The following is a 25440-nucleotide window of genomic DNA, read 5'->3' as shown; positions in this document are numbered from 1 at the left end:
GACAGGTACATATAAAAGTATGAGATTAGATCACTCCCTAACACCATACACAAAAATAAGCTCAAAATGGATTAAAGACCTAAATGTAAGGCCAGACACTATCAAACTCTTAGAGGAAAACATAGGCAGGACACTCTATGACATAAATCACAGCAAGATCCTTTTTGACCCACCTCCTAGAGAAATGGAAATAAAAACAAAAATAAACAAATGGAACCTAATGAAACTTCAAAGCTTTTACACAGCAAAGGAAACCATAAACAAGACCAAAAGCCAACCCTCAGAATGGGAAAAAATATTTGCAACTGAAGCAACTGACAAAGGATTAATCTCCAAAATTTATAAGCAGCTCATGCAGCTTAATAACAAAAAACAAAAAACCCAATCCAAAAATGGGCAGAAGACCTAAATAGACATTTCTCCAAAGAAGACATACAGACTGCCAACAAACACATGAAAGAATGCTCAACATCATTAATCATTAGAGAAATGCAAATCAAAACTACAATGAGATATCATCTCACACCAATCAGAATGGCCATCATCAAAAAATCTAGAAACAATAAATGCTGGAGAGGGTGTGGAGAAAAGGGAACCCTCTTGCACTGTTGGTGGGAATGTAAATTGATACAACCACTGTGGAGAACAGTATGGAGGTTCCTTAAAAAACTGCAAATAGAACTACCATATGACCCAGCAATCCCACCACTGGGCATATACCCTGAGAAAACCATAATTCAAAGAGAGTCATGTACCAAAATGTTCATTGCAGCTCTATTTACAATAGCCCGGAGATGGAAACAACCTAAGTGTCCATCATCAGATGAATGGATAAAGAAGATGTGGCACATATATACAATGGAATATTACTCAGCCGTAAAAAGAAACGAAATTGTGCTATTTGTAATGAGGTGGATAGACCTAGAGTCTGTCATACAGAGTGAAGTAAGTCAGAAAGAGAGTGACAAATACCGTATGCTAACACATATATATGGAATTTAAGAAAAAAAATGTCATGAAGAACCTAGGGGTAAGACAGGAATAAAGACACAGACCTACTAGAGAATGGACTTGAGGATATGGGGAGGGGGAAGGGTAAGCTGTGACAAAGCAAGAGAGAGGCATGGACATATATACACTACCAAACGTAAGGTAGATAGCTAGTGGGAAGCAGCTGCATAGCACAGGGAGATCAGCTCGGTGCTCTGTGACCGCCTGGAGGGGTGGGATAGGGCAGGTGGGAGGGAGGGAGACTCAAGATGGAAGAGATATGGGAACATATGTATATATATAAAACTGATTCATTTTGTTGTAAAGCAGAAACTAACATACCATTGTAAAGCAATTATACTCCAATAAAGATGTTAAAAAAATTTTTTTTGATAGCTCTTGACATATTGCACATTTGTTGTCCCAGCATAATGGAGTGCTTGCTTCCCTCCATCCTTGGCAAAACACAGTGTGTGGGAGGGTGGGAGGGAGGGAGACGCAAGAGGGAAGACATATGGGAACATATGTATATGTATAACTGATTCACTTTGTTATAAAGCAGAAACTAACACACCATTGTAAAACAATTATACTCCAATAAAGATGTTAAAAAAAAAAAACACAGTGTGTGAACACATGCTGGTTTGTGCCGTTGTGTTTTGTAAAATTGGCATTGCTATGATTATGAGGGAGACAGAGTAGCTTTTCAAATATATAAAATGTCACTTTCTGAGTTGCCTGTGAACTGTTTGCTCAGGCCCATTTCTCCTTGGGTTGTTGGTCTTTCGCTCATTGGGAGGGGATATTTGTTCATTCCTTCTTTAAGGCTCTTCTGGAGAATCTCATCACCAGCCAGGTTCAGAGAAGCTCTGAGGTTCTCACAGCACCCGATGCCAGTTTTTTTCCAGCTGATATCCCAGAAGGAAAGCACCCGCCCTGCCCAAGGTAGCTAGTGGCAGCCCGAATTACCCAGAATAAGAACAGCATATTAGGCTGATATCTTACTCGTGTAAAATAAGTCACCACTTCAAAGAAATTCCACGTTTATTATCTCATCTAGTCATTACCACAACACAGTGAAGTGGGTGGGACTGGTGACATTTTTCTCATTTTACAGCTTTGGCCTTATGGGAAATGAACGCCCCACCATCCTACTCACTTCCAAAAGACCAAGGCTGCGCGGAGACACAGCAGTGATAATAGCTAACATGCAATGAGCATTTACTGCGTGCCAGACATTTTTCTAAGCATTTTATGTATATTAAGCCAATTCACCCTCACAGTCACTCCCTGAGATAGCATGGCAGTCATTTGCGCTGCTCACCAAATACCTCCCAGTCTTCCAGACACATGGTAGAATTTCACTTCCCTGCCCCTTGGAGTGAGGAGTGGCCACTTGACGGATGAAGTGTGAGCAGAAGAGACATATGTCGCTTCCTAGAGAAGCTTTAGCAGCTTCATGGTAAAGTGTATAATTCAATGTGCCCTTTGCCATGGAAACCACCAATGTTTCAGGGAGTGGCTATTCCATCAGTCTAGGTCTTGGAGTGGGATGGTGCAGAGCTGAGCCCCAGCCATCCCATAACGGACATGTAGCATGAACATACAATTAAGCATTCGTGTGTTCAGCCATTGAGACTTTGGAGTGGTTTATTTTATTACCAGAGCACAACCTATCCTGACTGATAGAAATAGGCGAGAGTATTATCCTTATTTTATGGAGGATGGAAATGAGGTCTGCAAGATTAGGTTAGCTTATCCAAGGTCACGTGAGAACCAGGATCAAATCCCATTGCTCAGGTGTAGAATCTGTGCTCTTAAACACTTGGTTCTACTGACTGCTTAGTCATTCTGCACCCAATACTGCCAGAATAACGACAATAGCTAATACTAGATGAATGCTACGTGCCAGTCCCCAAAACACTTCCTGGATGAATGAATGAATAAGTGAATCAATGACTGAATGCAAGAACTCCAGTCCAAGAACCAAGTGGGGCATAGCAGTGGCAGCTTAGGCCCATTTCTGGAATTGGGGTCCTGAGTAGCAGTCCACTTGCAGGCCCCTCAATCATTACTCTGGAGTTATACTTTTTCTTGTTGCTATTTCTGTTTCATAGACACTCTCAGATCATTCCTGTTTGACATTCCTGTTTGAGTGTGAGCTGGGCAAGTTACTTACAGCCTCTCCACATATCAACTTCCTTATCCATTCAATGGAGTTGATAATAATAATGCTAACCCATAGCGCTGTTGAGAGAATTAAATGAGATAATACACAATGCCTGGGTTATTAAACGTACCTGTTATTATAATACTAGCAGTTAACATTTGTTGCTAATGGTAACTCAGGGATGCCACATTCTGTTGCCAAGACTCAGACCCTGTGACTCCCCTCCCCTTCCCCCCAACCCCAGATGGGCAGGGACGTACCAGCAATTGGGCAAGTTGAGGGTGATGCTGGCCTGGGTGTTCGACCCAAACTTCATGTAGCCCAGTGTCCCCAGGCAGATGTAGAGGATAATGACAAGGGACATCCCGAAGTATAGAACAAAAGAAAACTGCTGTGGATGCTTCATCTGGTTTTTGAGAGACAGAACCTACAGACGAAAGGAGGTTGAGAAAGAAAAGGTAGAACGAAAGCTAGCAGGTTCCCCCACAAGCACAGACATCCTTCATCAGGCAGCCCAGAGTCAGGAAGGGGCCACACCCCCTTTCATCTTCTCCCACATTTTCTACAGCCAGGAGTGCCCCACTCCATCTGGCCTGATGGTAAATTCTCACTCAGTCTTTAAGGCTTGGTGTGGTGTATGGGGCAGGTGGCACCCTGTAAATGGGTACTGACTTTCCCTTCCACCAGGAGATCATATTCTGCACTTTTCATAAATACTACTATTTAGACACCTAGACCAATGACTGGCTTTCATAGAGAGCACTGGGGACCATTCCCTCAAACCCTACACCCATCTTACCATACCAACGCCTTCAAACGTGAAGATGGCTGTACCGAAGAACAGCAAGAAAGTCTTCCAACTTGCCATCAAGGGTAGGTTCCTGGGATCTGGAATATCCTGAAAGGAAGTAGAAGAAGGGCATTCATTTTGCCAAGGCGGAGAAGTCTCCCCAAATCTGGTAGAGAGCTGGGCTTGCCCGATGTCAACAGAGACAGTGTTAGAAGCACCCATGAGGTATCTACAGCTGAGTCAGCCTTCTCATCTTTTAAACAAGTTACTTATTTTTATTGTGGTAAAATATACGTGGCATAAAAGTTACCATTTTAAACACTTTTAAGTGTATAATTCAGTGGCATTAAGAGCCTTCACATTGTTGTACAACCGTCACCACATTCCATCTCCAGAACTTTATCATCATCCCCAGCCGAAACTCTGCACCCATTAAATAATAACTCCCTATTACCCAGCCCACTGGTAATCCCTATTCGACTTTCTGTCTTTATGAATTTGACTATTCTAGGTACCTCTTACAAGTGAAATCATATAATATTTGTCTTTTTGTGGCTGGCTTATTTCACTAAGCATAATGTCCTCAAGGTTCCTCATGTTGTAGCATAAATCAGAATTTCATTCCTTCTTAAGGAATACATTGTATATATTTACATTTTGATTTACCACATCTTTACATGTGGTGAAAATGGAACCCAGGGAGAAGAAGGGAACTGCCCAAGGCCACTCTGCAAGTGAGTGGCACAGCCCAGATAAGAATTCAGGTCTTCTGTTTCCCAGTTCTCTAATACCTCTTTCCCATCACTTCTCTCGGAGCCGTGAAGTCTTCTGGCTGGCACAGTAGCTATCACAGATCTAGAGGGAATGATTATTTTAATAGACTCCTGTGGGAAGAAGAATGTCTACATCCTAATCCCTGGAACCTTGAATATGTTACATTACATGGCAAAGGAGAATTAAGTTTTCAGACTGAATTAAGGTAGCTAATCAAGCTAATTTTATTTATTTATTTAGTTAGTTCACAGTATTATATATTTGAGAAGAAATTATTCCTAAGAGATTCATGTCGTCCCTTGAGATAAATGGGAATTTCCAGATATTTCAAATCCAAGTTTGGGAATACAATTGGGAGAGTACGAAAATGATAAAGGGAAAAAAACTCTTGGATATCAGAGTTATCACAAAACTTAAAGGTGAGTTATGTGAATTGTATAGAGTCAAAATCAAAGTAGAAATTCCAGGAAAAATAGAAGAGGCATGTTCTACTTCCAAGAGGCATGTTCTACTTCCACAATCTGACCAAAGACTGGCAACACTGGGCTCAGGCTTTGAGCTCTGCTATCACAGGCACTTCTTAAGCCCTTAGGACAATAGGACCTTTTATAGTTTCTTTTCCAAAGAGCAATTTCAGGCCCCTCTTTAAGTCTTTATCTCTCAGACTAGATGGAGGAGTTCAGCATGGGTGTGATCACAGCGTACATCACTGAGGCTACTGCACTTGAATGTGAGCCGTGAGCAGCAGCAGAGCTACTGTACACTCCTATGCCTGTACAATAAAATAAGGAGACAACTGAGAGGTGAGATGCACAGGTGGATAATGCTTCATACTTCCCCTGAAGCTAATTTTAAAATAACGAGATTCTCCTGGATTACCTGGGTAGATTCAATGTAATCACAAGGGACTTTAAAAGTGGAAGAGAGAATCGGAAGAGAGAACCAGAGATGGCAGCATGAGAAAGACTTGGCCTGACATTGCTGGTTTTGAAGAGGGAAGTGGGCCATGAGCCAAGGCATGAGGGCAGCTTCTAGAAGCCGGAAAAAGCAAAGAAACAGATTCTCCCCACAAGCCTCCAGAAAGAAATGCAGTCCTGCCCAGTGAGACTTCCAGAACTCTGAGATAATTTTTTGCTGTTTGAAGTCACCAGATTTATGGTAATTTGTCACAGCAGGAAACTAATACAACCCCAGAGACTTTCAAAGAAATGAAACTATAATGGTGAAATTTCAGGGCCTGTAATGATAGCAAAGCATGGGCTTGGGAGGCAAAATGACTGTAATTAGTGGAAAAATTGCTTTCTGTTTATCAGTTTTCTTGTCTGTGGACTGAGGATAAAGTAGTATTACTTCCAAAATAGCATCATTGTGAAGATTTAATCTATGTAAAGAATTTGGCACAAAGTAAATCGAATTCCTTTATCATCCATGTATCCCTTGTCAACCTTTCACTGCTACAATTTTGGTTGGTTATTTGATTGAGATTTATTACCCCAAGTGATTGTAACCTCCATGAAAGCAGACACCTCATCAATTTTACTTACTACTGAATCCCCACCCCTTGCACAATGCCTGGGTCATAGAAGCTATCAATAACTATTTGTTGAATGACCCATTGTCCAGTGTGACGATAATGATGATGATGGTGACTAGCTTTTATAGCTTGACGGGCAGGTGTTCACGGACATCATTTTGGCAGGGGCTGCTCAGAGCAGGAGGTTACCTTCCTCACTCTCATCTGCCCATGACAACAGTGACCCTCCCCAAGGGTCTCAGAAGCCCTGGACACTGACCCCCTTCTGTGGTAGTTTTGGGCACAGACCTGCACGATATACTCAAAGATCAGAGCCATGCTCCACAGGGTGGTGATACTGGCCAGTGTTGAGAAGACGGACAGCACCCTGAGGTTCTGGATAAACACCAGTAGGATCAGAAAGGGCAGGACTGCCAGCATGTAGAAACGAATGTCCAGGGTGGGGGTCAGCACCAGGATCTTCCTGGGTTGGCAGGTGTTGGAGGTCACGTAGGCTTCTTCCACCATCTGATGTGGAACACAAGGAAGGGCAGTGTAGTTAGAGGTGCCACATTAACACAGGATGCCATTAAGTTTCAATTGCAGATAATTAACAGGTAACATTTTAGTAAAAGTATGTCCCAAATATTACATAAGGACATACCTGTAGTAAAAAAAAAATATGCTGCTTATCTGAAATTCCAATTTAACTGGGTGTCATATATTTTTATTTGCCAAATCTGGTAACCCTAAACCGTAGTACCCATGACTGTGACAACCAGAAACCCTTAGAATCATCAAATCTCAAGCCTGAAGGGTCCTTTTGTTATCTAGCCAAGCTCTTCTTCCGTACCAAATGGTTTTCTTTTAAACATCCAGAGAATAGGAATTGATTACACAGGAATATCTTCTTCAACTTTAGATAGCCCTAAAAGTTAGAAAGTTCTGAATAGTGAGCAAAATCTGTCTGCTTGAATATTCCATCTATAATGCCTTTCATAGTTCTGGCTGTTTGAGTGCACAAAAACAAGTATGCTTCCTTTATTCCATGAAACCAAGAAAGAATGCTGTGATTGATTTATAATGCCTGTTAGGAATGCAATGAAGGCAATGTTGCAACTTGTTTGCCTTAATTTAAGTCGTCTACATGACAACCTTGAGCTGCCTAAAGAAAAGCTCACCAACACTTTTCAGGCTAAAAATTCTCAATTATTTCTGATTGGACAGGATTGCAAGACTCTCTTTCCGTCCTGGTTACACTCCTCAGATGTTGCTTCGGCTTCCCTATGATCCGTTTAAAGAGTGATTCCCAGGACTGAAAGAACTCCCAAGTGTAGTCTGACTAGGGAGTAGAAATGAAGCCCTCTCTTCCCATGATCCAAAAACTATAATTTTGCTAATGCAACCCTAGCAGCAGGAGGTCTGCTTTCCCCCATTCTGCCCAGAAGGGGCCTCTTTACCTGTTGTAAATTGTCTGCCATAAACATAAAATAAACACTGCAGAAGCCCAATTGGGTGATGATTAATAAAAAGCTGACAGTGTACCTGAGAAGGAAAACAAGAGGCAGACAGAGGGAGAAACAAATTATTTTTAAATGCATTTTTTGAGACAATTATTTCTTTTACTATTTTTAGTATTTCCTCATTTTTTAATTTTGAAAAACTTGAAGTCCACAGTAAAAGTTGAAAGACTAGTATAATTAACATCCATATACTCTTTAACTAGATATACTGATTGCTAAAATTTAGCCCTAACTGCATTAAATATGGATGAATGTGTTTATCCATACACACACACACACACACACACACACACACACACACACGTGCATTTTTTCAGAACTACTTGAAAATTAATTGCAGATATTATAACACGTCAACCCTAAAGACCATAACATAGTCCTCCCTTAGGACTATGATGTCCAGAAAATCAACTTCAATATACTCAGATATATAGTCTATATTTTAAATAACCCAATTCTCTCCAAAGTATCTTTTATAGCTGTTTTAAAACTTTTTTTGATTCAGAATCTAATCATGCTTCATATATGGCATTCGGCTATGTTTGTTTAGTATTTTTTTTCAGGTAGAGCTGCCCTGTACATATACACCTTTTTTGTTTCCCGTGGCATTGGCTTTTTGGGAAGAGTCTAAGCCATCTGTCTTGTAGAATGTCCCACATCGTGGACTTAAGTGACTGTTTCCTCATGATTCAGAGAAGCAAGCACACACACAGGTGATACTGTGTACTTGTGTGTCATCACATTGGGAGGCACAGGATGTCCACTGTGATGGCGAATGCTAGGCCTCTCTATTGAAAGTGTCCATTTCCTACGTTGCAACCTGGAGGGAAAAACTTTGAGATGCCACGAATAGCCTATCCTCCTCAACCCAAGGGTTTTAACATTCATTGACGATCCTTGCTGAATCAGTTATTTCACTGGTGGTCGCAAGGTGGTGATTTTCTAGTTCTGTCATTTCATCTAAGTTTATTAGCTAACGTCTAAGAAAGATATATTCTCCTTTCCTCTTTTTTTATCATAGGAAATTCAATTAATTATTCTCTATTTAATATATTAAACTCTGTTATTGTCATTATTCTTTTGGATTCTTAAATTGTCCCGTATTTGGAGATGCATTTATTTATTTACTTTAATAAATTTATTAATTTTATTTATTTATTTTTCACTGTGTTAGGTCTTCCTTGCTGTGAGCGGGCTTTCTCTAGTTGCGGTGCGCAGGCTTCTCATTGCGGTGGCTTCTCTTGTTGTGGAGCACGGGCTGTAGGCGTGTGGGCTCAGTAGTTGTGGTGCATGGGCTTAGTTGCTCCACAGCATGTGGGATTCTCCCGAACGAGGGCTTGAACCCATGTCCCCTGCATTGGCAGGCAGATTCTTAACCACTGCGCCACCAGGGAAGCCCTGCATTTATTTGTTAAGAGAACAAAAATATGTTCCTCTACTTAGGTTCTAAGGTTTAGATCCATGTTTTTCAAGACTGGGTTGTAGTAACCATTGCATCAGAATCATCTGAGGTTTATGGTAAGAATACAGAGTCCTGGCTCTCATATCAGCCTATTGAGTCAGAAGCTTGGCAGTGTCATGTGAGATTTCAGAATAGGGATGTTTTTTCTCTTTATTGTTGAGATTTTCAAACATACATGAAAACAATGATAATAATTCAATGACTCCTCGTGTGCTCATCCCAGGTTCAACAATTAACTTTTTGCCAATCCTCTTCCATCTATTCCTTCACCCCCACTGCACACAAGCTTATTTTGTTGGTGTATTTGAAGCGAACTGGAGATGTCAAGTCATTCCACCTGTAAATAATTCAGTATGCAGCTTTAATGGGTAAGAATTTAAATAAAATATAACCATCATGTCCTTAATCACCCCTTACAAAACTAACAATAATTTCTTATATCACTTAATATTCCATCCATAGTCAGATTTTTCCAATTTTTTCAAAAATGTCTATTTCACAGTTGGTTTCTAAACAAGTCTATTCATTGCATTTTGTAATTAAGTCTCAAGTTTTTTAATCTGCTATATTCCCCTTGCCTTATTTATTTTTTCCCTTGCAACTTTAATTTTTTTGGTTGGTGTTGAAGATACCAGAAAATCGCCCTGTAGTATGTTTCACTTTCTAGATTCAGATGATGAATTCATAATGTCATTTATCTTGTTCTTCTATCCCCTGTGTTTCCTGTAAACTGATATTAGATCTAGTGGTTTGATAAGACTGAGGTTCTTCATTTATCTTTCTGGCAAGGGTATTTCAGAGGTGGTTCTCTGTACTCCCTACTGTATCCTATTATAAGACACATCATGTCCACTTGTCCCATGTCTAGACATGAGTCGATGACTACATGGGGTCAGGTGATGCCAGTGTATTCTTGCTTTATAGTTTTCCAATGACCTTTCACAATGAGCATCAATTGATGACTGTTGCTTATGTGGAATATGTAATTTTTAATCAAACTCCCCAGGTATTTCTTAGCATACTAAAAATTACAAATCATTCGTTTAAATAAAATAGTTTCCCAATTCTTTCTCAGCTGCTGGGCCTCCAGAGAAATGGCACAGTATAGTGGATGAGAGCTGAATGTTCTGGATTTCAGTCCTTGCTCTGATCCCTGGGTAACTTGAGCAGCCTTACTGTTCTATCTGGTCTTCATTTTCCTCTACTTGAATAGGCATGGATATAGTGATCTCCAAGGAGCCTTCCTGCCTGAAAGTTTTATTCAGGGTGTCATCAGAAGCTGATAAATCTTCGTGAGAAAGGATGGACAATTGCGAGATCTCTATTATTACTGCCCCGTGCCTTTCCTGTCTGACAATCAGAGTGACTCCTGATTGGGAGATCAGTGACCTACTGACATTCCCAAGAGAGGAGCTGCAGGAAGGATCTTGGCAGGTGAGGGACTAACTCCTGAGGGGCTCTGCTGGGAAAGGCTAACATGTTAGGTGCTTGGTCAAAACTCTGCTTCACCAGTATCTATACCTGTGACCTTGGACACATTATGCTGTCTCTGTGAGCCTTTATCACCATATTTCCTCCCAATAAAAATATACCTGCCTACCTCACAAGGTCATAGAGATGATCAGAGGAGATCAGACAGAGAAGAGCATTCTGTACACCATAAACTTTTTATCCAGCGAGGGTTACAACCTAAATGTTCACCATTAGGGGAAGGACTAAATAAAACCACAGGATCGGGCTTCCCTGGTGGCGCAGTGGTTGGGGGTCCGCCTGCCGATGTGGGGGGCACGGGTTCGTGCCCTGGTCGGGGGGGAACCCCCATGCCGCGGAGCGGCTGGGCCCGTGGGCCGTGGCCACTGAGCCTGCGCGTCCGGGACCTGCGCTCTGCAATTGGGAGGGGCCACGACAGTGAGAGGCCCGCGTACCGCAAAAAACAAAAAAAAACCAAAAAAACCCACAGGATCCATCTATACTGGGGAAACATCGTGAGCCTTACAAAATAATGAGGTCAATCTCTATGTCCCAATGTGGAAAGAAATTAATCATATTATTAGATGAAAGAGCAAATTTGCAAAAAATATTCCAATTAATATACAAGAAAATACAAAACAAAATATATATTTCCATTTGTACACATATATACAGAGAAAAAGTACATGCAGAGAAAAAGTCTAGAGGAATGTTTACGAACTAGATATCAGTGATTACTTCTTGGGTGAAGAGTGGGATGGGGGATGGAGCTACCAGAGGAGATTCTCTATATTGTTCAATAGTTTTCAACAAGAACATATTCATTTCAAACTTGTGTTACTAGAAATAAAGAAAAAACAGGTGAGGATTATTATTGTTGTTGTTGTTATTACTACTACTACTGTGACATCCATGACTACTACCTTCCCCACACTGAGTGGGTCCTCAGCCAGGCATTTGGGCAGGTTTCGAGGCTGTACATCATGGCCTCTCCATAGTTCACAAAAGTCTTTTGCAGTCTAGGGAAAGGACAAGCAATGAATAACTTAAAACATTTTTTTTTAAAGTGCAATGTACTTCCGAAGTGAGTAATTATTATATATTCATGTATTAATATGGGACATTCTGGTAATTTTCTAGCAACAGTATTATTGAGATATTTTATAACAGTATACTTTTAAAAGTTTCAGAATTCTGCCTCTTTTGTGTAGTTGTCTTTTTTAACACTAATATTTAAGTGGATATTATTATTATTATTTAGGTAGACAGTAGCTGTGAATTGATTAGGTCTGCAAACAAGGGCAGAGAGGATACGAAAGTTGTGAGGTGTGCACACCTGGTTAGAGGGAGGAGAAGGGAGGGGGACGGGGTATGAGTATGGCCAAGACAGTGGTTCTGTCTTTTCTGGACTTACATTCCCTTCTTCCCACTGTTGAGGGTGTTGGAACATTCGGGATGCTTGCCCCGGACCAGACACCATGCAAAGGTAATCTTTAGCCTCCTGCCCAGCACCCCTATAGGATGTGACACCCCAGTTCCAGCCTATCCCTCTTCCTTCATCCCTCCTTCCCTAGGTGGCCCTTCCTAAGGGACAGGAAGGCCCTGCTGAGGACTGTCGACAGAGCAAGTGGGAGCAAGTTGCCCAGGTCCCTGGAGTTAATTGCATGACTCAGGGGAGTAGCTTGGAGAGGGAAAGGGCCCTAGACTTGTCAGGGACTAGGGTTTAAGTCCCAACACACCCCCTTAGATGGCTGGGAGACCTTGAGCAAGTCTCTTGATACTTCCAGGCTTCAGTTTTTTTACATGCAGTCTGGGTTTTGGGGAGGAGCCAGTAAGAGATGAATATGGTGACACACTGAGGACATGGCATGATGCTTCTGTTTTTATTATTACTCAGTGTGCTTGACATATGAAATATAGACGAGGTCACATTGCCTAGGACTGGCAAATACATTACTCTGAGGATTGCAAATTCAAAAGCAATGGGGATCAGAAAGGTATCAGAAATGTGAGAAGTGCTGGATATGAGACAGAATAGGGGATAGTGGAGACAGTATCCTAGGCTCTGGTACAGGTCTTGCTCCAAAAGGAGTTGATCAGGATGTGGCTCCAGCTGAATGATGAAGGAATGAAGCCGCAGAGGTGGCAGAGTGTCTGACTGGCAAGAAGGTACAGATTTTTTTATGTGAAATCTACAGGTTTTTAAACACTGGCAAAAAACAAAAAACCAAGGGACTTCCCTGGTGGTGCAGTAGTTAGGACTCTGTGCTCCCAATGCAGGGGGCCTGGGTTCGATCCCTCATCGGGAAACTGGGTCCCACATGCATGCTGTAACTGGGAGTTCACATGCCACAACTAAGGAGCCCATGGGCCACAACTGAGGAGCCCGCCTGTTGCAACTAAGACCCAGCACAGCCAAATAAATAAATAAATATTTTTAAAAACCCAGTAGAAGTCCTCCCAAATATATCTGAAAACCATTGTCAGCTCTTAGGCCATGGGTCTATAACCTCTGTATTAGAGAAAAACAAAAAAAAGGAAAAACAAATAATCAAAAGCAAAAATCAGGAAAAGGTTGTCATAAATGACAGAGATGTTGGAAACCTGCACGGTGATAAAATGGTCCTGGCAGGCTTGAGGGAAGAAAAAGATTTGCAGATAGGTTAAGGGGTAGAGTCAGACAGGTCTTAGAATACTGGCTCTGCCTCTTCCTAGCTGTGTGACCTTGAGCAAGGCATTTAACTCACCTAAGCTTCAGTTTAATCATCTATAAAATGGGAAAAATAGTGCCTACCATAAAATTTTACTGTAAGGAATAAATAAAAGAAGACTTGCAAAGCTCTTGCCATGTACCTGGCACAATGTAATTGTGCAATAAATTTAATTACTGAATGAGTAAATGCTCTTAACAGAGTTTCGTGGGCTGGAAAGTACCACACAAGTTAGGTGTGATTGATATATACTCCAGATGCACCTATTTGGGTTATGATAATTTGACTTTATGAGGAGCTTCATTTAATATCCCTACTTTGACTCATGAGGACTTTCTCCACATCTATGAGGACATATTTAGATTTGCCTGCCTTGGGAGAAGCTGAGCCCTGTGGACAGAAAGCCATAATCCTATTGGCTGTAAAGAATTGCTAATCACCATGAATTGCTAGTTTATAAATATGAAATTTTCAGCATTGTTTGTTTTCACTGCATTTGTCTTTTCCTTCTGGAATTTTGTTTTGCATTACAGTTTTAAATATATAAACGTTGAGTGTTATATGTATACTTTATTAGGGATTGAAGTGAATGACCCCTGTATTAGGGATATCCCTAACATCCCTGTGAGCTATTCATCTCATTGTTAACTATGTTTTTTTACTGTTACTAACTTGTCCCAAGAAGGGTTTACCTGGAAAAAATTCCCCTTCGAAGGTGTATGTATTGGAGTTGGGGGGAGATGGGGGTGGGGAGATTAAGAGGAAAAGAAAGACATCTTAAGTATCTCGCATATTCATGGATAGGTATGAGCACATTTGCATCCTTTATCCCTTTTGATTTCTCTAGATGGGGATATTTGGGCTCAGAGAGTTCAGGAGATTGGTAAAGTTGTCCAGCTAGTTAGCAACAGAGTTGGGTCCAGACCTAGGAGTTCCCAGGTGGGATTTTAATCACTCCCTCCACCGCCTCTGCAGTATCTAGAGGAGCAGGGGTGGTGGCCTGGAGAGGGGGGCCAGCTAATTGGGTCAGCAATCCAGGGAAACTTAGCACACCCTGAGATGGAACCCGGCACCAAGTGACAGAGAAGCAGGACCCTCACCTCTGACTTAGGCGATGAGCACAGTTCAACAGGATGACCATGCAGTGCACAGTGAGGATCCCGATGGCAAGCAGGCTGAAAGGACCGACCTGGAGGGGAAAGGAGATGTGGGCACAGTGAGCCACAGGTGGATTGCTCCCATACCTGGCCCTCTCCCTGCCTGGGTGCTAGGGTCCCTCTCCTAATAGAGATTTGGGGATGAGAGCCCCTACCTGAATGTCCTTGTGCCCTCAGATGCTCTGGCCTGAATACCCTTCTTGGCATCACTGCAAAGTGGCTGCCCAACCTGTGCTACAATACTTCCAGTAACAGAGAGCTCACTACCTCCCAGACAGCCCATGCCTTTCCTCATCGGCCTTTAGTTCCGCTTCTAGATCTCTCATTCCTTCTCACATCCCAGCCCTTACCTCCTCCAAGATGCTTGAAGACCAAGGTTCCTTTTAGAGATTGGCTTCCTTCCTTTAGTACAAAGTTATCAAAAGGGGCACTACTGATATTTTGGGCCAGCTGATTTCTTTTTGTTGCAGGGGGCTGTCCTATACATTGTGGGATATTTAGCAGCGTCACTGGCCTCCACCCACTGGATTTCAGAAGCACTGCCTCCCCCTCCTCTCCAAGTTGTGGCAACCAAGAATGTCTCCAGACATTGCAAATGTCTTTGGGTAAGGGGGGTGCAAAATTACCCTCAGTTGAGAATCACTGCTCTCGTATGTCTACTTTCCATGTCCCTTTTATTTTTTTAACTAAAAATTGTATGCATTTAAGGTGAACAACATGATTTGATATACATACACAGAGAAATGATGACTAGAGTCAAGCTCATGAACAAGTCTCCTCCTCACAGTCTCCATTTTTTTTATGTGTGATGAGATTAAAAAGCAGGGCTCATCATTCATCATTATCTCCCAGATGTGATCACAACAGCACAGAGCGAAGAGGGACTCTCTCACCCTCTTTGTGCTGCACACCTGTGCCTTTATAGATGTGACCTGTGCTAATATCACAAAGAAATTTGAGAGATGAAGAGCACCACTAGATTGCACCAGGATGTAGCCTCCCTATAGCAGAGACTCTTTTGTCTTGTTTATATCTATATTCCCAGGGCTTAAGAATAGTAGGTGCTCAATATATATTTCTCAAATGAATCATGATTACAGGTTCTGATGGGAGATGGAGGGTAAAGAAATCACCTAATAACTCTTTGGAATCAAAAATCAAAGGATGAAAGAGTTATCTTAAAAAGCAAAGACCACACTGGCAAAAAGAATTTGGTCGAGGGCCATGCGGTAATAATGCTCTTCAGAAGTTCTAGAACCCTGAGAATTCTAAAGGGGAACTTCCCATCTCTGGGTTGGAACTGATTGAGATTGGAAGTCATGTCAGTAGCCAGGGTCTCAATGTGACTTTTTTAGACATGAGGGCCACTTTGCAGGCCTGGAGAGAAGGAGAAATTCGTTTCCACTAAATGGAAATAATCTATCTATTCAATTCCATGGACACAAATTGGGACTTCCAGTGTGCCAGTCTCTATAGCAGGTATTGTGGGGAGGTGTAAAGATGAATTAGAGAGTACCTGCCCTCAGAGCTTTCAGGTAAGTGAGGAAGATAGGTATTTTTCAAAATAAGCATGTTTCATCTTTGTAAGTGCTGGGAGGATTCCAGGTTAGGTAGATATAAGTTCTAGAAAAACACAAGGTGAAGGAATTTTAATCGGAAACGGTCAAATTTTACAGAGGAGGTGGAGTTCAAAAGACAGAAGTAAGGGAGGAGGTAACAGCATAAGCAAGAAGACAGAGGTGGGAGGGCACAGGAAGTGTCAGGGGATTGGTAGAGAATTCGTTATCCTCATCTTCCAAGCCACTTTCTCACAATCAATCACAAACAGGAGTCACACACTCAAATGCCTGGAGGGGCCAGGCTGCTGATATAAATGAATGAAATAACAAGGATATAATCCTAGGGAGTTGGGAGAACTGTGGCAAAGTAGATTCTGCATCAGTATGCGAGTACGGTGAGTCTTTAAGACCAATGGTGGGGAAGGGGAACTGGATGGAGGTGGTCAAAAGGTACAAACTTCCAGTTATGAGATAAAAGGTACTGGGGGTGTATTGTACAACACAATGACTGTAGTTAACACTGCTATATGGTATATTTGAGGGTTGCAAAGAGAGTAGATCCTAAAAGTTTTCATCACAAGGAAAAAACATCTATTTTTGTAACTATATGGGGAGATGGATGTTCACTAAATTTATTGTGGCAATCATTTTGTAGTATACGTATGTCAAGTCATTATGCGGTACACCTTAAATTTATACAAAGTTGTATGTCAATTATATCTCAATAAAACTGGAAAAAAAAAAAAAGAATGGCTTGTCTCCTCCAGGCATGCTCCATTTAGCTCTGGGTTGGCTCCAGTGGACTGATGCCAATAGGCTCATTTCCTATTCCAAAGGGTGACCCCCTAAGCAATAGGCTTATTGCCCATTGATAAACAGTACTAAGGCCTTAGGGACCCACCAACCCTTTCCCCCAAATGGGTAGACCTGGTCCCCATTGCACAGGTCCATCTTACCAATAAGCCGGCATTTTTCATGGCCAGAGGAAGTCCCAGGAGCCCCGTGCCAATGTTGCATTTCAATAAGTGAATCAAGGTTTGCATAATCCTGTAGGGGGAGCATAAGGCAACAAAAGGGTATGTTAGCGGAGGGAAAGGAGATGCAACTGCTCAGGCTTCTTTCAGCCTCTCCAGGCACCCTGTGGTGGGAAGACAAAACCAGATGAAGGAGACTCTGGTTTAACTCTCAGTTCCCAGGATCTGTTCTGGAACCTCTGATCAAGGGCTGGTGCTTGTTCAGGTGACTCAACAAATATTTAACACACACTAGGCTCTAAAGAAAAAGTTAATAACCATTGCTACTATTCTGGATAACTCCCTAGTACCAGTTTATTCATTAATGCATTCGACGATTTCTTTCGTGGTACTTTCACTCAAAATGTTTTGAGACCTACTAGATGTTTGGCATTTAGATAGACAATGGAAAAAATAATAAGAATTTTCTCAATTTACAGGTAATTATCGCTGCCCAGTCATTTATTAATTCACTCACTAGAGAAACAACCGTCTGCCACCACATATGGAGTATTTATTGGTTCTAGTTCACTCTTTCATCCATTTACTCAACAATATTCACTGCAAACTTATTCCATGCTATGCACTGGATACAATTTAATAACAGTTGCTAAACGTGCGTATAGAACACTTACTATGTGCCTGGCAGGGTGCTAGATACCAGGGTTCTAAATGTTCTCCACACCAGTGCTGGCAGCGCCTGCCTGCTCAGGCACCACCAGTCCACTAGGGAGGGGGAATGTGGAACAGGATCTTGAGAAGAGAATCAAAAAGGAATTGAAATGAAAAGTTGACTGCAAAGGACTGAACTGCGGTAGGACCACTGGATTCTGAGTTCTAGCTCTGCCGTGAACCGACTGTGTTTGATCACTATTTTGGGAAGGCCCCTCGGCTGCTTACGCCTTCTGTTTGTTCATCTTGACCTGCCTACCTCCCAAGGATATAATAAGAATCAGAAGAGGTAATGACGTAATGCATCGTGGAATTGTGAAGGGCTTCACAGATGTGAGGCATCATCACCATCAACACCATCATCATCCTCATCACCACCACCTTCAGTTTGGCCTTCTGGTGCTCACCTGTTTGAAACGGCTTCCTAAAGAGGAGGCAGAGCTGGGGTGATAGAAAAAAGGCAAGCAAGGGCTGGTTTAAGCAGGTAGTGGGGCCCCCTCCTCCTGTAACAAAAGGTACCTGGAGGAGGTCATTGGAGGCACCTCCTTGTGCAGCCTTTGGACTGTCTGGAGGCAGCCCGGAGGGTGGGAATAAACTGACCAAGGTCACATGGCGAGTCAGGGCTCACGCCTCCTGGTCTTGTCCTGTTGGTTAGGGTGTCAGGGCTGGGCCAGGTTTTGGCATTTCAGTGTTGCCCAGGGAGAGGGCTGGGGCTGAGAGAAGAGAGTGACTTCCTGCATCTCTGTGAGTTCAGACTTTTCACCTAAGCAAAGGGGGGGTGGGTGGTGGTACAAGCTGTCCCTTCACTTCCAACAGAAATTTATATTTCTTGGTAACTGCAATTTTTGAAAAATATGTCAAAGTCAAAAAAAAAAAAACCCACCCTATTTAAAACAATCTTTTGTCAATTCTTTGATAGTAATTTCTCCAAAAGATGTGCCCCCTTCCTGTTCTCCATCCCTCCATCTCTCATTTCTTTCCTACAGCAGCGTCTTGCCCAACCTGATCAAATCTCTTGGGAAGGGTGAGATAAGGGTTTGGAGAAAACATTGCACCTCAGTTAACAGCATCATAGATCAGGGCTATGAGGAGTAAAACACATGTTGGGAGCTCCCAGGGACTTAAAAAAAAGTTCCTATTTTTTTTTCCTTGAAAAATGATACATTGTCATTATAAAAGGGAATACTCAAATTCCACCAATTGGAAAAAACTACTTTTAACACTTTAACATTCCTCTAGGCATCCTTACTTGTCTATAAATGCACACAGATTGTACACAAGGAGAACCATTATAATACTGTATTTTAATTTTCTTTATGACTAGTATGTCCTACATATTTTCACACAACCATAGATTTCCTTCATCACTCCTAATGGCTGTATTGTATCCCACTATGTGTATCATACTTTAAATAACCTCTCGTTGTTTCTCAATTGTCAGTATTACAACCAGATCTGAGGTTAAGATCTGGCTTCAATAAAATTATCATTCATACCTGCATTATTATCTCCTTAGGAAAAATTCCTGGAAGTGGTATAACTGATCAAAGGATTTATTTATTTCTATTTACTTACGCTTAAAAAGCCCTAAGTAGGGGAATTCCCTGGTGGCGCAGTGGTTAAGAATCCACCTGCCAATGCAGGGGACACAGGTTTGATCCCTGGTCCGGGAAGATTCCACATGCCACAGAGCAACTAAGCCTGTGCGCCACCACTACTGAGCCCGCATGCCACAACTACTGAAGCCCACGCGCCTAGAGCCCGTGCTCTGCAACAAGAGAAGCCACTGCAATGAGAAGCACGCGCACTGCAACGAAGAGTAGCCCCGGCTCGCTGCAACTAGAGAAAGCCCACGTGCAGCAACGAAGACCCAAAGTAACACAGTATGAAATTCAAAAGGTAAAACAAACTAAAAAAGAACCCCAAAAAACCTTATGTAGTGAACATAAATGTCTCTTCTATCTCTGCCTCTCAGTCTCCCAATTCTCGTAGCCAGAAGCAGCCACTATGGCCAGTTGTGTGTGTGTGTGTGTGTACTTTAAAAGAAAGCATAGGCCAAATAAGTATTTGTATGTTTTATATGTGTTAGGATTCGACATATATTACAACATTGCCATCTAGAAAGGTACTAGCTTAATTCTTCCCAAAAGGACACGACAGAGGGCGTTTCCTGACATCCTTTCAACACTGGGTATTGTCATTTACAATCTCTCTATACCATGGATATTATCTGATCTGATTACTAAATAATAGTCTGATTGGCAATACAGCCCTGGGGAAAAGAGCCACGTGTCTGAGTTTATGGGAGTAAAAGTAGGGACATGGGTCTAGGAGATGAACTTCTATTTCCTGGATGGGTTTGTATGAGGAAGGGAGAGGGAGGCTGGTGGGCGGGGGGAGAGGGAGAGAGAGTATGAATGATAGCAGAAGTCGACAGAGAGGCAAGCAGCTTGAAACTGCTGAAGAAAGAACAGCCAGCCTGAGATAGAAAATTGTTGTGGGAATTGAGAAGCTCACGTTGGGGACTTCCCTGGTGGCCCAGGGGTAAGACGCCACTCTCCCAATGCAGAGGGCCCGGGTTACATCCCTGGTCAGGGAACTAGATCCCGCATGCTGCAACTAAGAGTTTACATGCCACAACTAAGAAGTCTGCATGCCACAACTAAGATCCCAGAGCGCCGCAACTAAGACCTGGCACAAGTTAAATAAATAAATTACTTAATTTAAAAAAAAAAGAAGCTCATGTTGGGGATGACTCTCTGCGATTTTGCAGAACCTGTGAAACTGGTGTAATACCCAGAGCCACATGGGTCAAACTTCTTAGATTCTGAAGGTTTCGTCTTTAATCCACGTGTCTTCTGTTCAATGGGAATAAATGTGTTAAGAAGAGAGAAGTAGGAAGTTGTGGCCCAGCTCTGTGAAGGCAGCAGTGCCTGACCTCAGATAGAGGAGGGCCGTGCAGCCACTTACGATAATCCATTGGCTTCCTCTTCAGGACGGACACTCTCTGAAGTGATGCTACTTCTACTCTCCGAGAGTGACTTGGACCCATCATCCAAGGACTTGGGCTCGCTGTTGTTGTCCCTTGCAAGCAGTGAGATCTTCAGCATGGTGGGTAGGTGGTGGTGGCTCAGGGTTAAGGACTGTAACAGCCTTGAACCAGCCTCCCATGGGTTTTTCTCCAGAGGAACCAAGGCTGCAGCACTGAGACGCTGGCTCCTAATTCCCAAGGGTGCCTGGCCCTGGCGCTGGTGAGAGGGGGACGCTGATGTCGATTATATGCCTCACTTGGCTTTGGGGACTTACGAGAGTCTCATCTCAGGATGATTCTCAGGGCTCCTGGTGATTGCCCCTGCCACACGCTGGGACTCGCCCGGGCTTTCAGCCCCTCCCAGTTTAGCCCTTAGTGCTTTAGGGCAAAGTGAACTGTGTGACTGGGAGGAAGAAGACAGCATTGGACTGGAGGTTCTGGTGCCTGGATGTAGGGCCAGGCTCAGGGCTTGTCTGTCTTTGGTAAGGAGGAAACCAGAACTACCTCACAATGGAGGCTGCCCGGCCAATAAGGTGCTGCTGACTCGCAGGACGCAGGTGTAGCTCAACAGAGGGTAATCTGGCTGCCGCCTTCGCTGCGTGGGGGTGGAGTGGCTTTGTTTTTAAATTGATGTGTAGTTGATTTACAATATTATATTAGTTCCAGGTGTACAACATAGTGACTCAAAATTTCTATAGATTAGCCTCTAAAGTTATTATATAATAATGGCCATATTTCCCTGTGCTGTACAGTATATTATTTATTTTATACATAGTAGTTTGTACCTCTTAATCCCCTATCCCTGTCTCATCCTTCCCCCTTCCCCTTTCTCCATTGGTATCCACTAGTTTGTTCCCTGTATCTGTGGAGTCTCTTTCCTCACAGTTTGTTATAGTCATTCATTTGTTTTATTTTTTAGATTCCACATATAAGTGATAACATACAGAATTTGTCTTTCTCTGTCTGACTTATTGCACTAAGCATAATACCCTCCAGGTCGATCCATGCTGTTGCAAATTTCCATTCTCTTTTATGACTAATAGTCCATTGTATATACACCGAATCTTCTTTGTCCATTCATCTGCTGATGTGCACTTAGGTTGCTTCCATCTCTTGGTATTTGTAAATAATGCTGCTATGAACATTGGGGTGTATGTATTTTTTCAAATTAGTGTTTTTGTTTTCTTCAGATACATACCCAGGAGTGGAATTGCTGGATCATATGGTAATTCTGCTTTTAGTTTTTTGAGGAAGCTCCGTACTGTCTTCTATAGTGGCTGCACCAATTTACATCCCCACCAACAGTGTACAAAGGTTCCCTTTTCTCCACACACCCCCAACACTTGTCATTTGTGGTCTTATTGATGATAGCCATTCTGACAGGTGTGGTGTGATATCTCCTTGTGGTTTTTTTAAAAAGTATTTATTTATTTGGTTGCGCTGGGTCTTAGTTGCAGCAGGCGGGCTCCTTAATTGTGACTCGTGGGCTCCTTGGTTGTGGCGTGCATGTGGGATCTAGTCCCCTGGCCAGGGGTCGAATCTGGGCCCCCTGCATTGGGAGCGTGGAGTCTTATCCACTGCGCCCCCAGGGACGTCCCTCATTGTGGTTTTGACTTGCATTTCTCTGATGATTAGCAATGTTGAGCATCTTTCCATGTGCCTGCTGGCCATCTGTATGCCTTCTTTGGAAACATAAAGATGTATATTTTTAATGGCTATTAATTTTTGCCTTTAAATATCTAATTTTTAATTCTTAATAGAATTCTGGGTTTGCCACTTACTAGTTGTGTGGCATGGCCAAGTCACTTAACCTTCCTGTGCCTTACATTCCTCATCTGTAAAATGAGTATGATAGTAATACCAATGTCAGAGCATTGTTAGGAAGATTAAACGAATTAACATGTGTACAGCATTTAGAACAGTGCTCAGCATCTGGTAAGCACCAATAAGTTATTACTGTTGCTAATACATTTTCTAAATGGCTAGCTAGTTTTCCCAACACCATATATTGAATAATCTATCTTTTCCTCATTTTATTTGAAAGGTTTCCCTCATATTAATCAAATTTCTCTGTAGGCTTGGATATGTTTTTTTGTATTCTCCTTTTCCATTGGTTAGTCTTTTCTAATGCTAGTACCAAATTGTTTTAATTATGTAGTATATTTAATATCTGATAAGAAAGGGCCACTTTACCTTTTTCATGATTTTATTTCCCCCCTCCATTAATCCTTCTAGATAACTTTAAGAATCTCCTAACCCCCTCAAGCCCCCACTGAAATCTAGTTGGGTATTTTTATTGAGATTAAGTTACATTGATAGATTATATTGGGCAAAATGGTCATATTTACAATCTGAGTTTTCCCATCTAAAGCATGCATTATGACTCTATTTATGGAAATCTTAATTTATGCCTCTTAGTAGACTTTATCTTCACATAGATATAGCACATTTTAAAAGTTTGTTTCTAGGTGCTTTTGTTTCCTGTTGTTACGTGTAGGATTTCTAATAACTCCCCTTTTATTTATTTTTATTACTATTTTTGAATTGAGGTAATTCTGATTTATAACATTATATGTTTCATGTGTACAATATTATAACATTATATGTTTCATGTGTACAATATTAAATTTCTACTTCTCTATACACTACAGTATGCTTACCACCATAAGTTTAGTTTCCATCCATCACCATATAGTTGACGCCCTTTACCCATTTTGCCCTCCCCCATCCCTCCCCCTCTGGAAACTACTGCTCTGTTCTCTATATCTATGTGTTTGTTTTTGTCCAGTTTGGTTTGTTCATTTATTTTGTTTTTGTCTGTTTATTAGTTTTTAATATTCCACATATAAGTGAAATTATAGGGTATTTGTCTTTGACTTATTTCTTTTTAAAAGATTAATTAATTGTTGGCTGTGTTGGGTCTTCGCTGCTGTGCGCTGACTTTCTCTAGTTGCGGCGAGCGCGGGCTACTCTTTGTTGCAGTGCATGAGCTTCTCATTGCGGTGGCTTCTCTTGTTGCGGAGCACAGGCTCTAGGCACGTGGATTTCAGTAGTTGTGGCACGTGGGCTCTGTAGTTGTGGCTCGCAGACTCTGGACTGCAGTTGTGGCTCATAGCCTTAGCTGCTCCACGGCATGTGGGATCTTCCTGGACCAGGGCTTGAACCCTGTCCCCTGCAACGGCAAGCAGATTCTTAACCACTGCGCCACCAGGGAAGTCCCTGTCTGACTTATTTCACTTAGCGTAATACCCTCAAGTTCCATCCATATTGTCACAAATGGCAAGATTTTCTCTTTTTTGGTGGCTTAGCAGTATTCCGTTGTATATATATATACACCACTTATTCTTTATCCACTGTTTCCATATCTTGGCTCTTGTAAATAGTAACACAGTGAACACAGGGGTTCGTTTACCTTTTTAAATTGGTGTTTTTACGTTATTTGGATAAATGCCCAGAAGTGGGATACATGAATCCTATGGTAGATCTGTTCTTGTAGAATCTGAAGAATCTTGGAGAATTCTGAAGAATCTGCATACTGTTTTCCATAGTGGCTGCACCAATTTACATTCCCACCAACAGTGCACAGGAGTTCCCTTTTCTCTACTTCTTCACCAACACTTGTTATTTCTTGTCCTTTTGATAACAGTCATTCTTACCAGTGTGAGGTGATATCTCATTGTGGTTTTGATTTGTATTTTCCTTATAATTAGTGATGTTGAGCATCTTTCCATGTGCCTATTGGTCATTTGTATGTCTTCTTTGGAAAAATGTCTATTCAGCTCCTCTGCCTATTTTTTAAATGGGTTGTTTGGGGTTTGTTGTTGAGTTGTATGAGTTCTTTATATATTTTGGATATTAATCCCTTAATGAATATATCATTTCCAAGTATTTTCTCCCATTTAGTTGGTTGTCTTTTCCTTTTATTGATTGTTTCCTTTGTTGTGCAGAAGCTTTTTAGTTTTATGTAGTCCCATTTATTTTTGCTTTTGTTTCCCTTGCCTGAAGAGACATATCTAGAAAGATATTGCTAAGACTGATGTCAAGAAGGGTACTGACTCTGTTTTCTTCTAGGAGTTTTATGGTTTCATGTCTTATATTCAAGTCTTTAATGCACTTTGAGTTGATTTTTGGGTATGGTGTAAGATAATGGTCTAGTTTCATTTCTTTGCATGTGACTATTTATTGAACACTATTTATTGGCTGCAGGCACAGCTACCTGTGGCCGCAGGCACAGCTGTGGTCAGGAGGCTGGAGTTGTGTGCTCCACCTCCCCTTCTACTCTTGGGTTCTCTGAAGCTGCGGTTTAGCTGCCACGGTCAAAGGGCTGGGATTGCAGGCACCAACTCTGCTGGTCCCTCAGTTCTGCCTCCTTTATGTGTTTCAGTCTACCCACCTTTAGGTATACAGATGTTTAGAATTCTCTAGTGTCCTGGTGTGTTGGGCAGAGGAGCCTTTGTTGAGTTGTGGATGTTTGACTGATTGTAGATTGAAGGGGGGAGAGAGAGAGGTAGCTCTTCACTCCATGCTGCTGATATCATTCCACTCATTTTGTTTTTTTGATGACAATTAGTATGTAGGAAACATAATGATTTTGCAGATTATATT

The 25440-nt window shown here is 41.9% G+C and overlaps 1 protein-coding gene across 1 annotated transcript in view; it reads right to left on the bottom strand.

The window, feature by feature from the left end:
* The window catches only part of SLC36A3 (solute carrier family 36 member 3), a gene marked incomplete at both ends in the record, with an annotated part of 31670 nt that extends 10756 nt beyond the window's left edge, over positions 1-20914 (bottom strand). The window contains 8 exons of the mRNA XM_082835927.1: positions 3421-3587; positions 3960-4058; positions 6547-6765; positions 7698-7782; positions 11616-11711; positions 14504-14592; positions 17076-17166; positions 20775-20914. Coding sequence (XP_082692053.1) covers positions 3421-3587; positions 3960-4058; positions 6547-6765; positions 7698-7782; positions 11616-11711; positions 14504-14592; positions 17076-17166; positions 20775-20914 — 986 coding nt within the window. The remainder of the gene's footprint in view (positions 1-3420; positions 3588-3959; positions 4059-6546; positions 6766-7697; positions 7783-11615; positions 11712-14503; positions 14593-17075; positions 17167-20774) is intronic.
* Between the last annotated feature and the right edge of the window lie 4526 nt (positions 20915-25440).

The sequence above is a fragment of the Leucopleurus acutus genome (genome assembly GCF_964270905.1).
Source record: "Leucopleurus acutus genome assembly, chromosome: 3".
NCBI classification, from domain to species: domain Eukaryota; kingdom Metazoa; phylum Chordata; class Mammalia; order Artiodactyla; family Delphinidae; genus Leucopleurus; species Leucopleurus acutus.
Note: the sequence above shows the minus strand (reverse complement) of the source record. Positions and strands in the feature narration are given on the sequence as shown.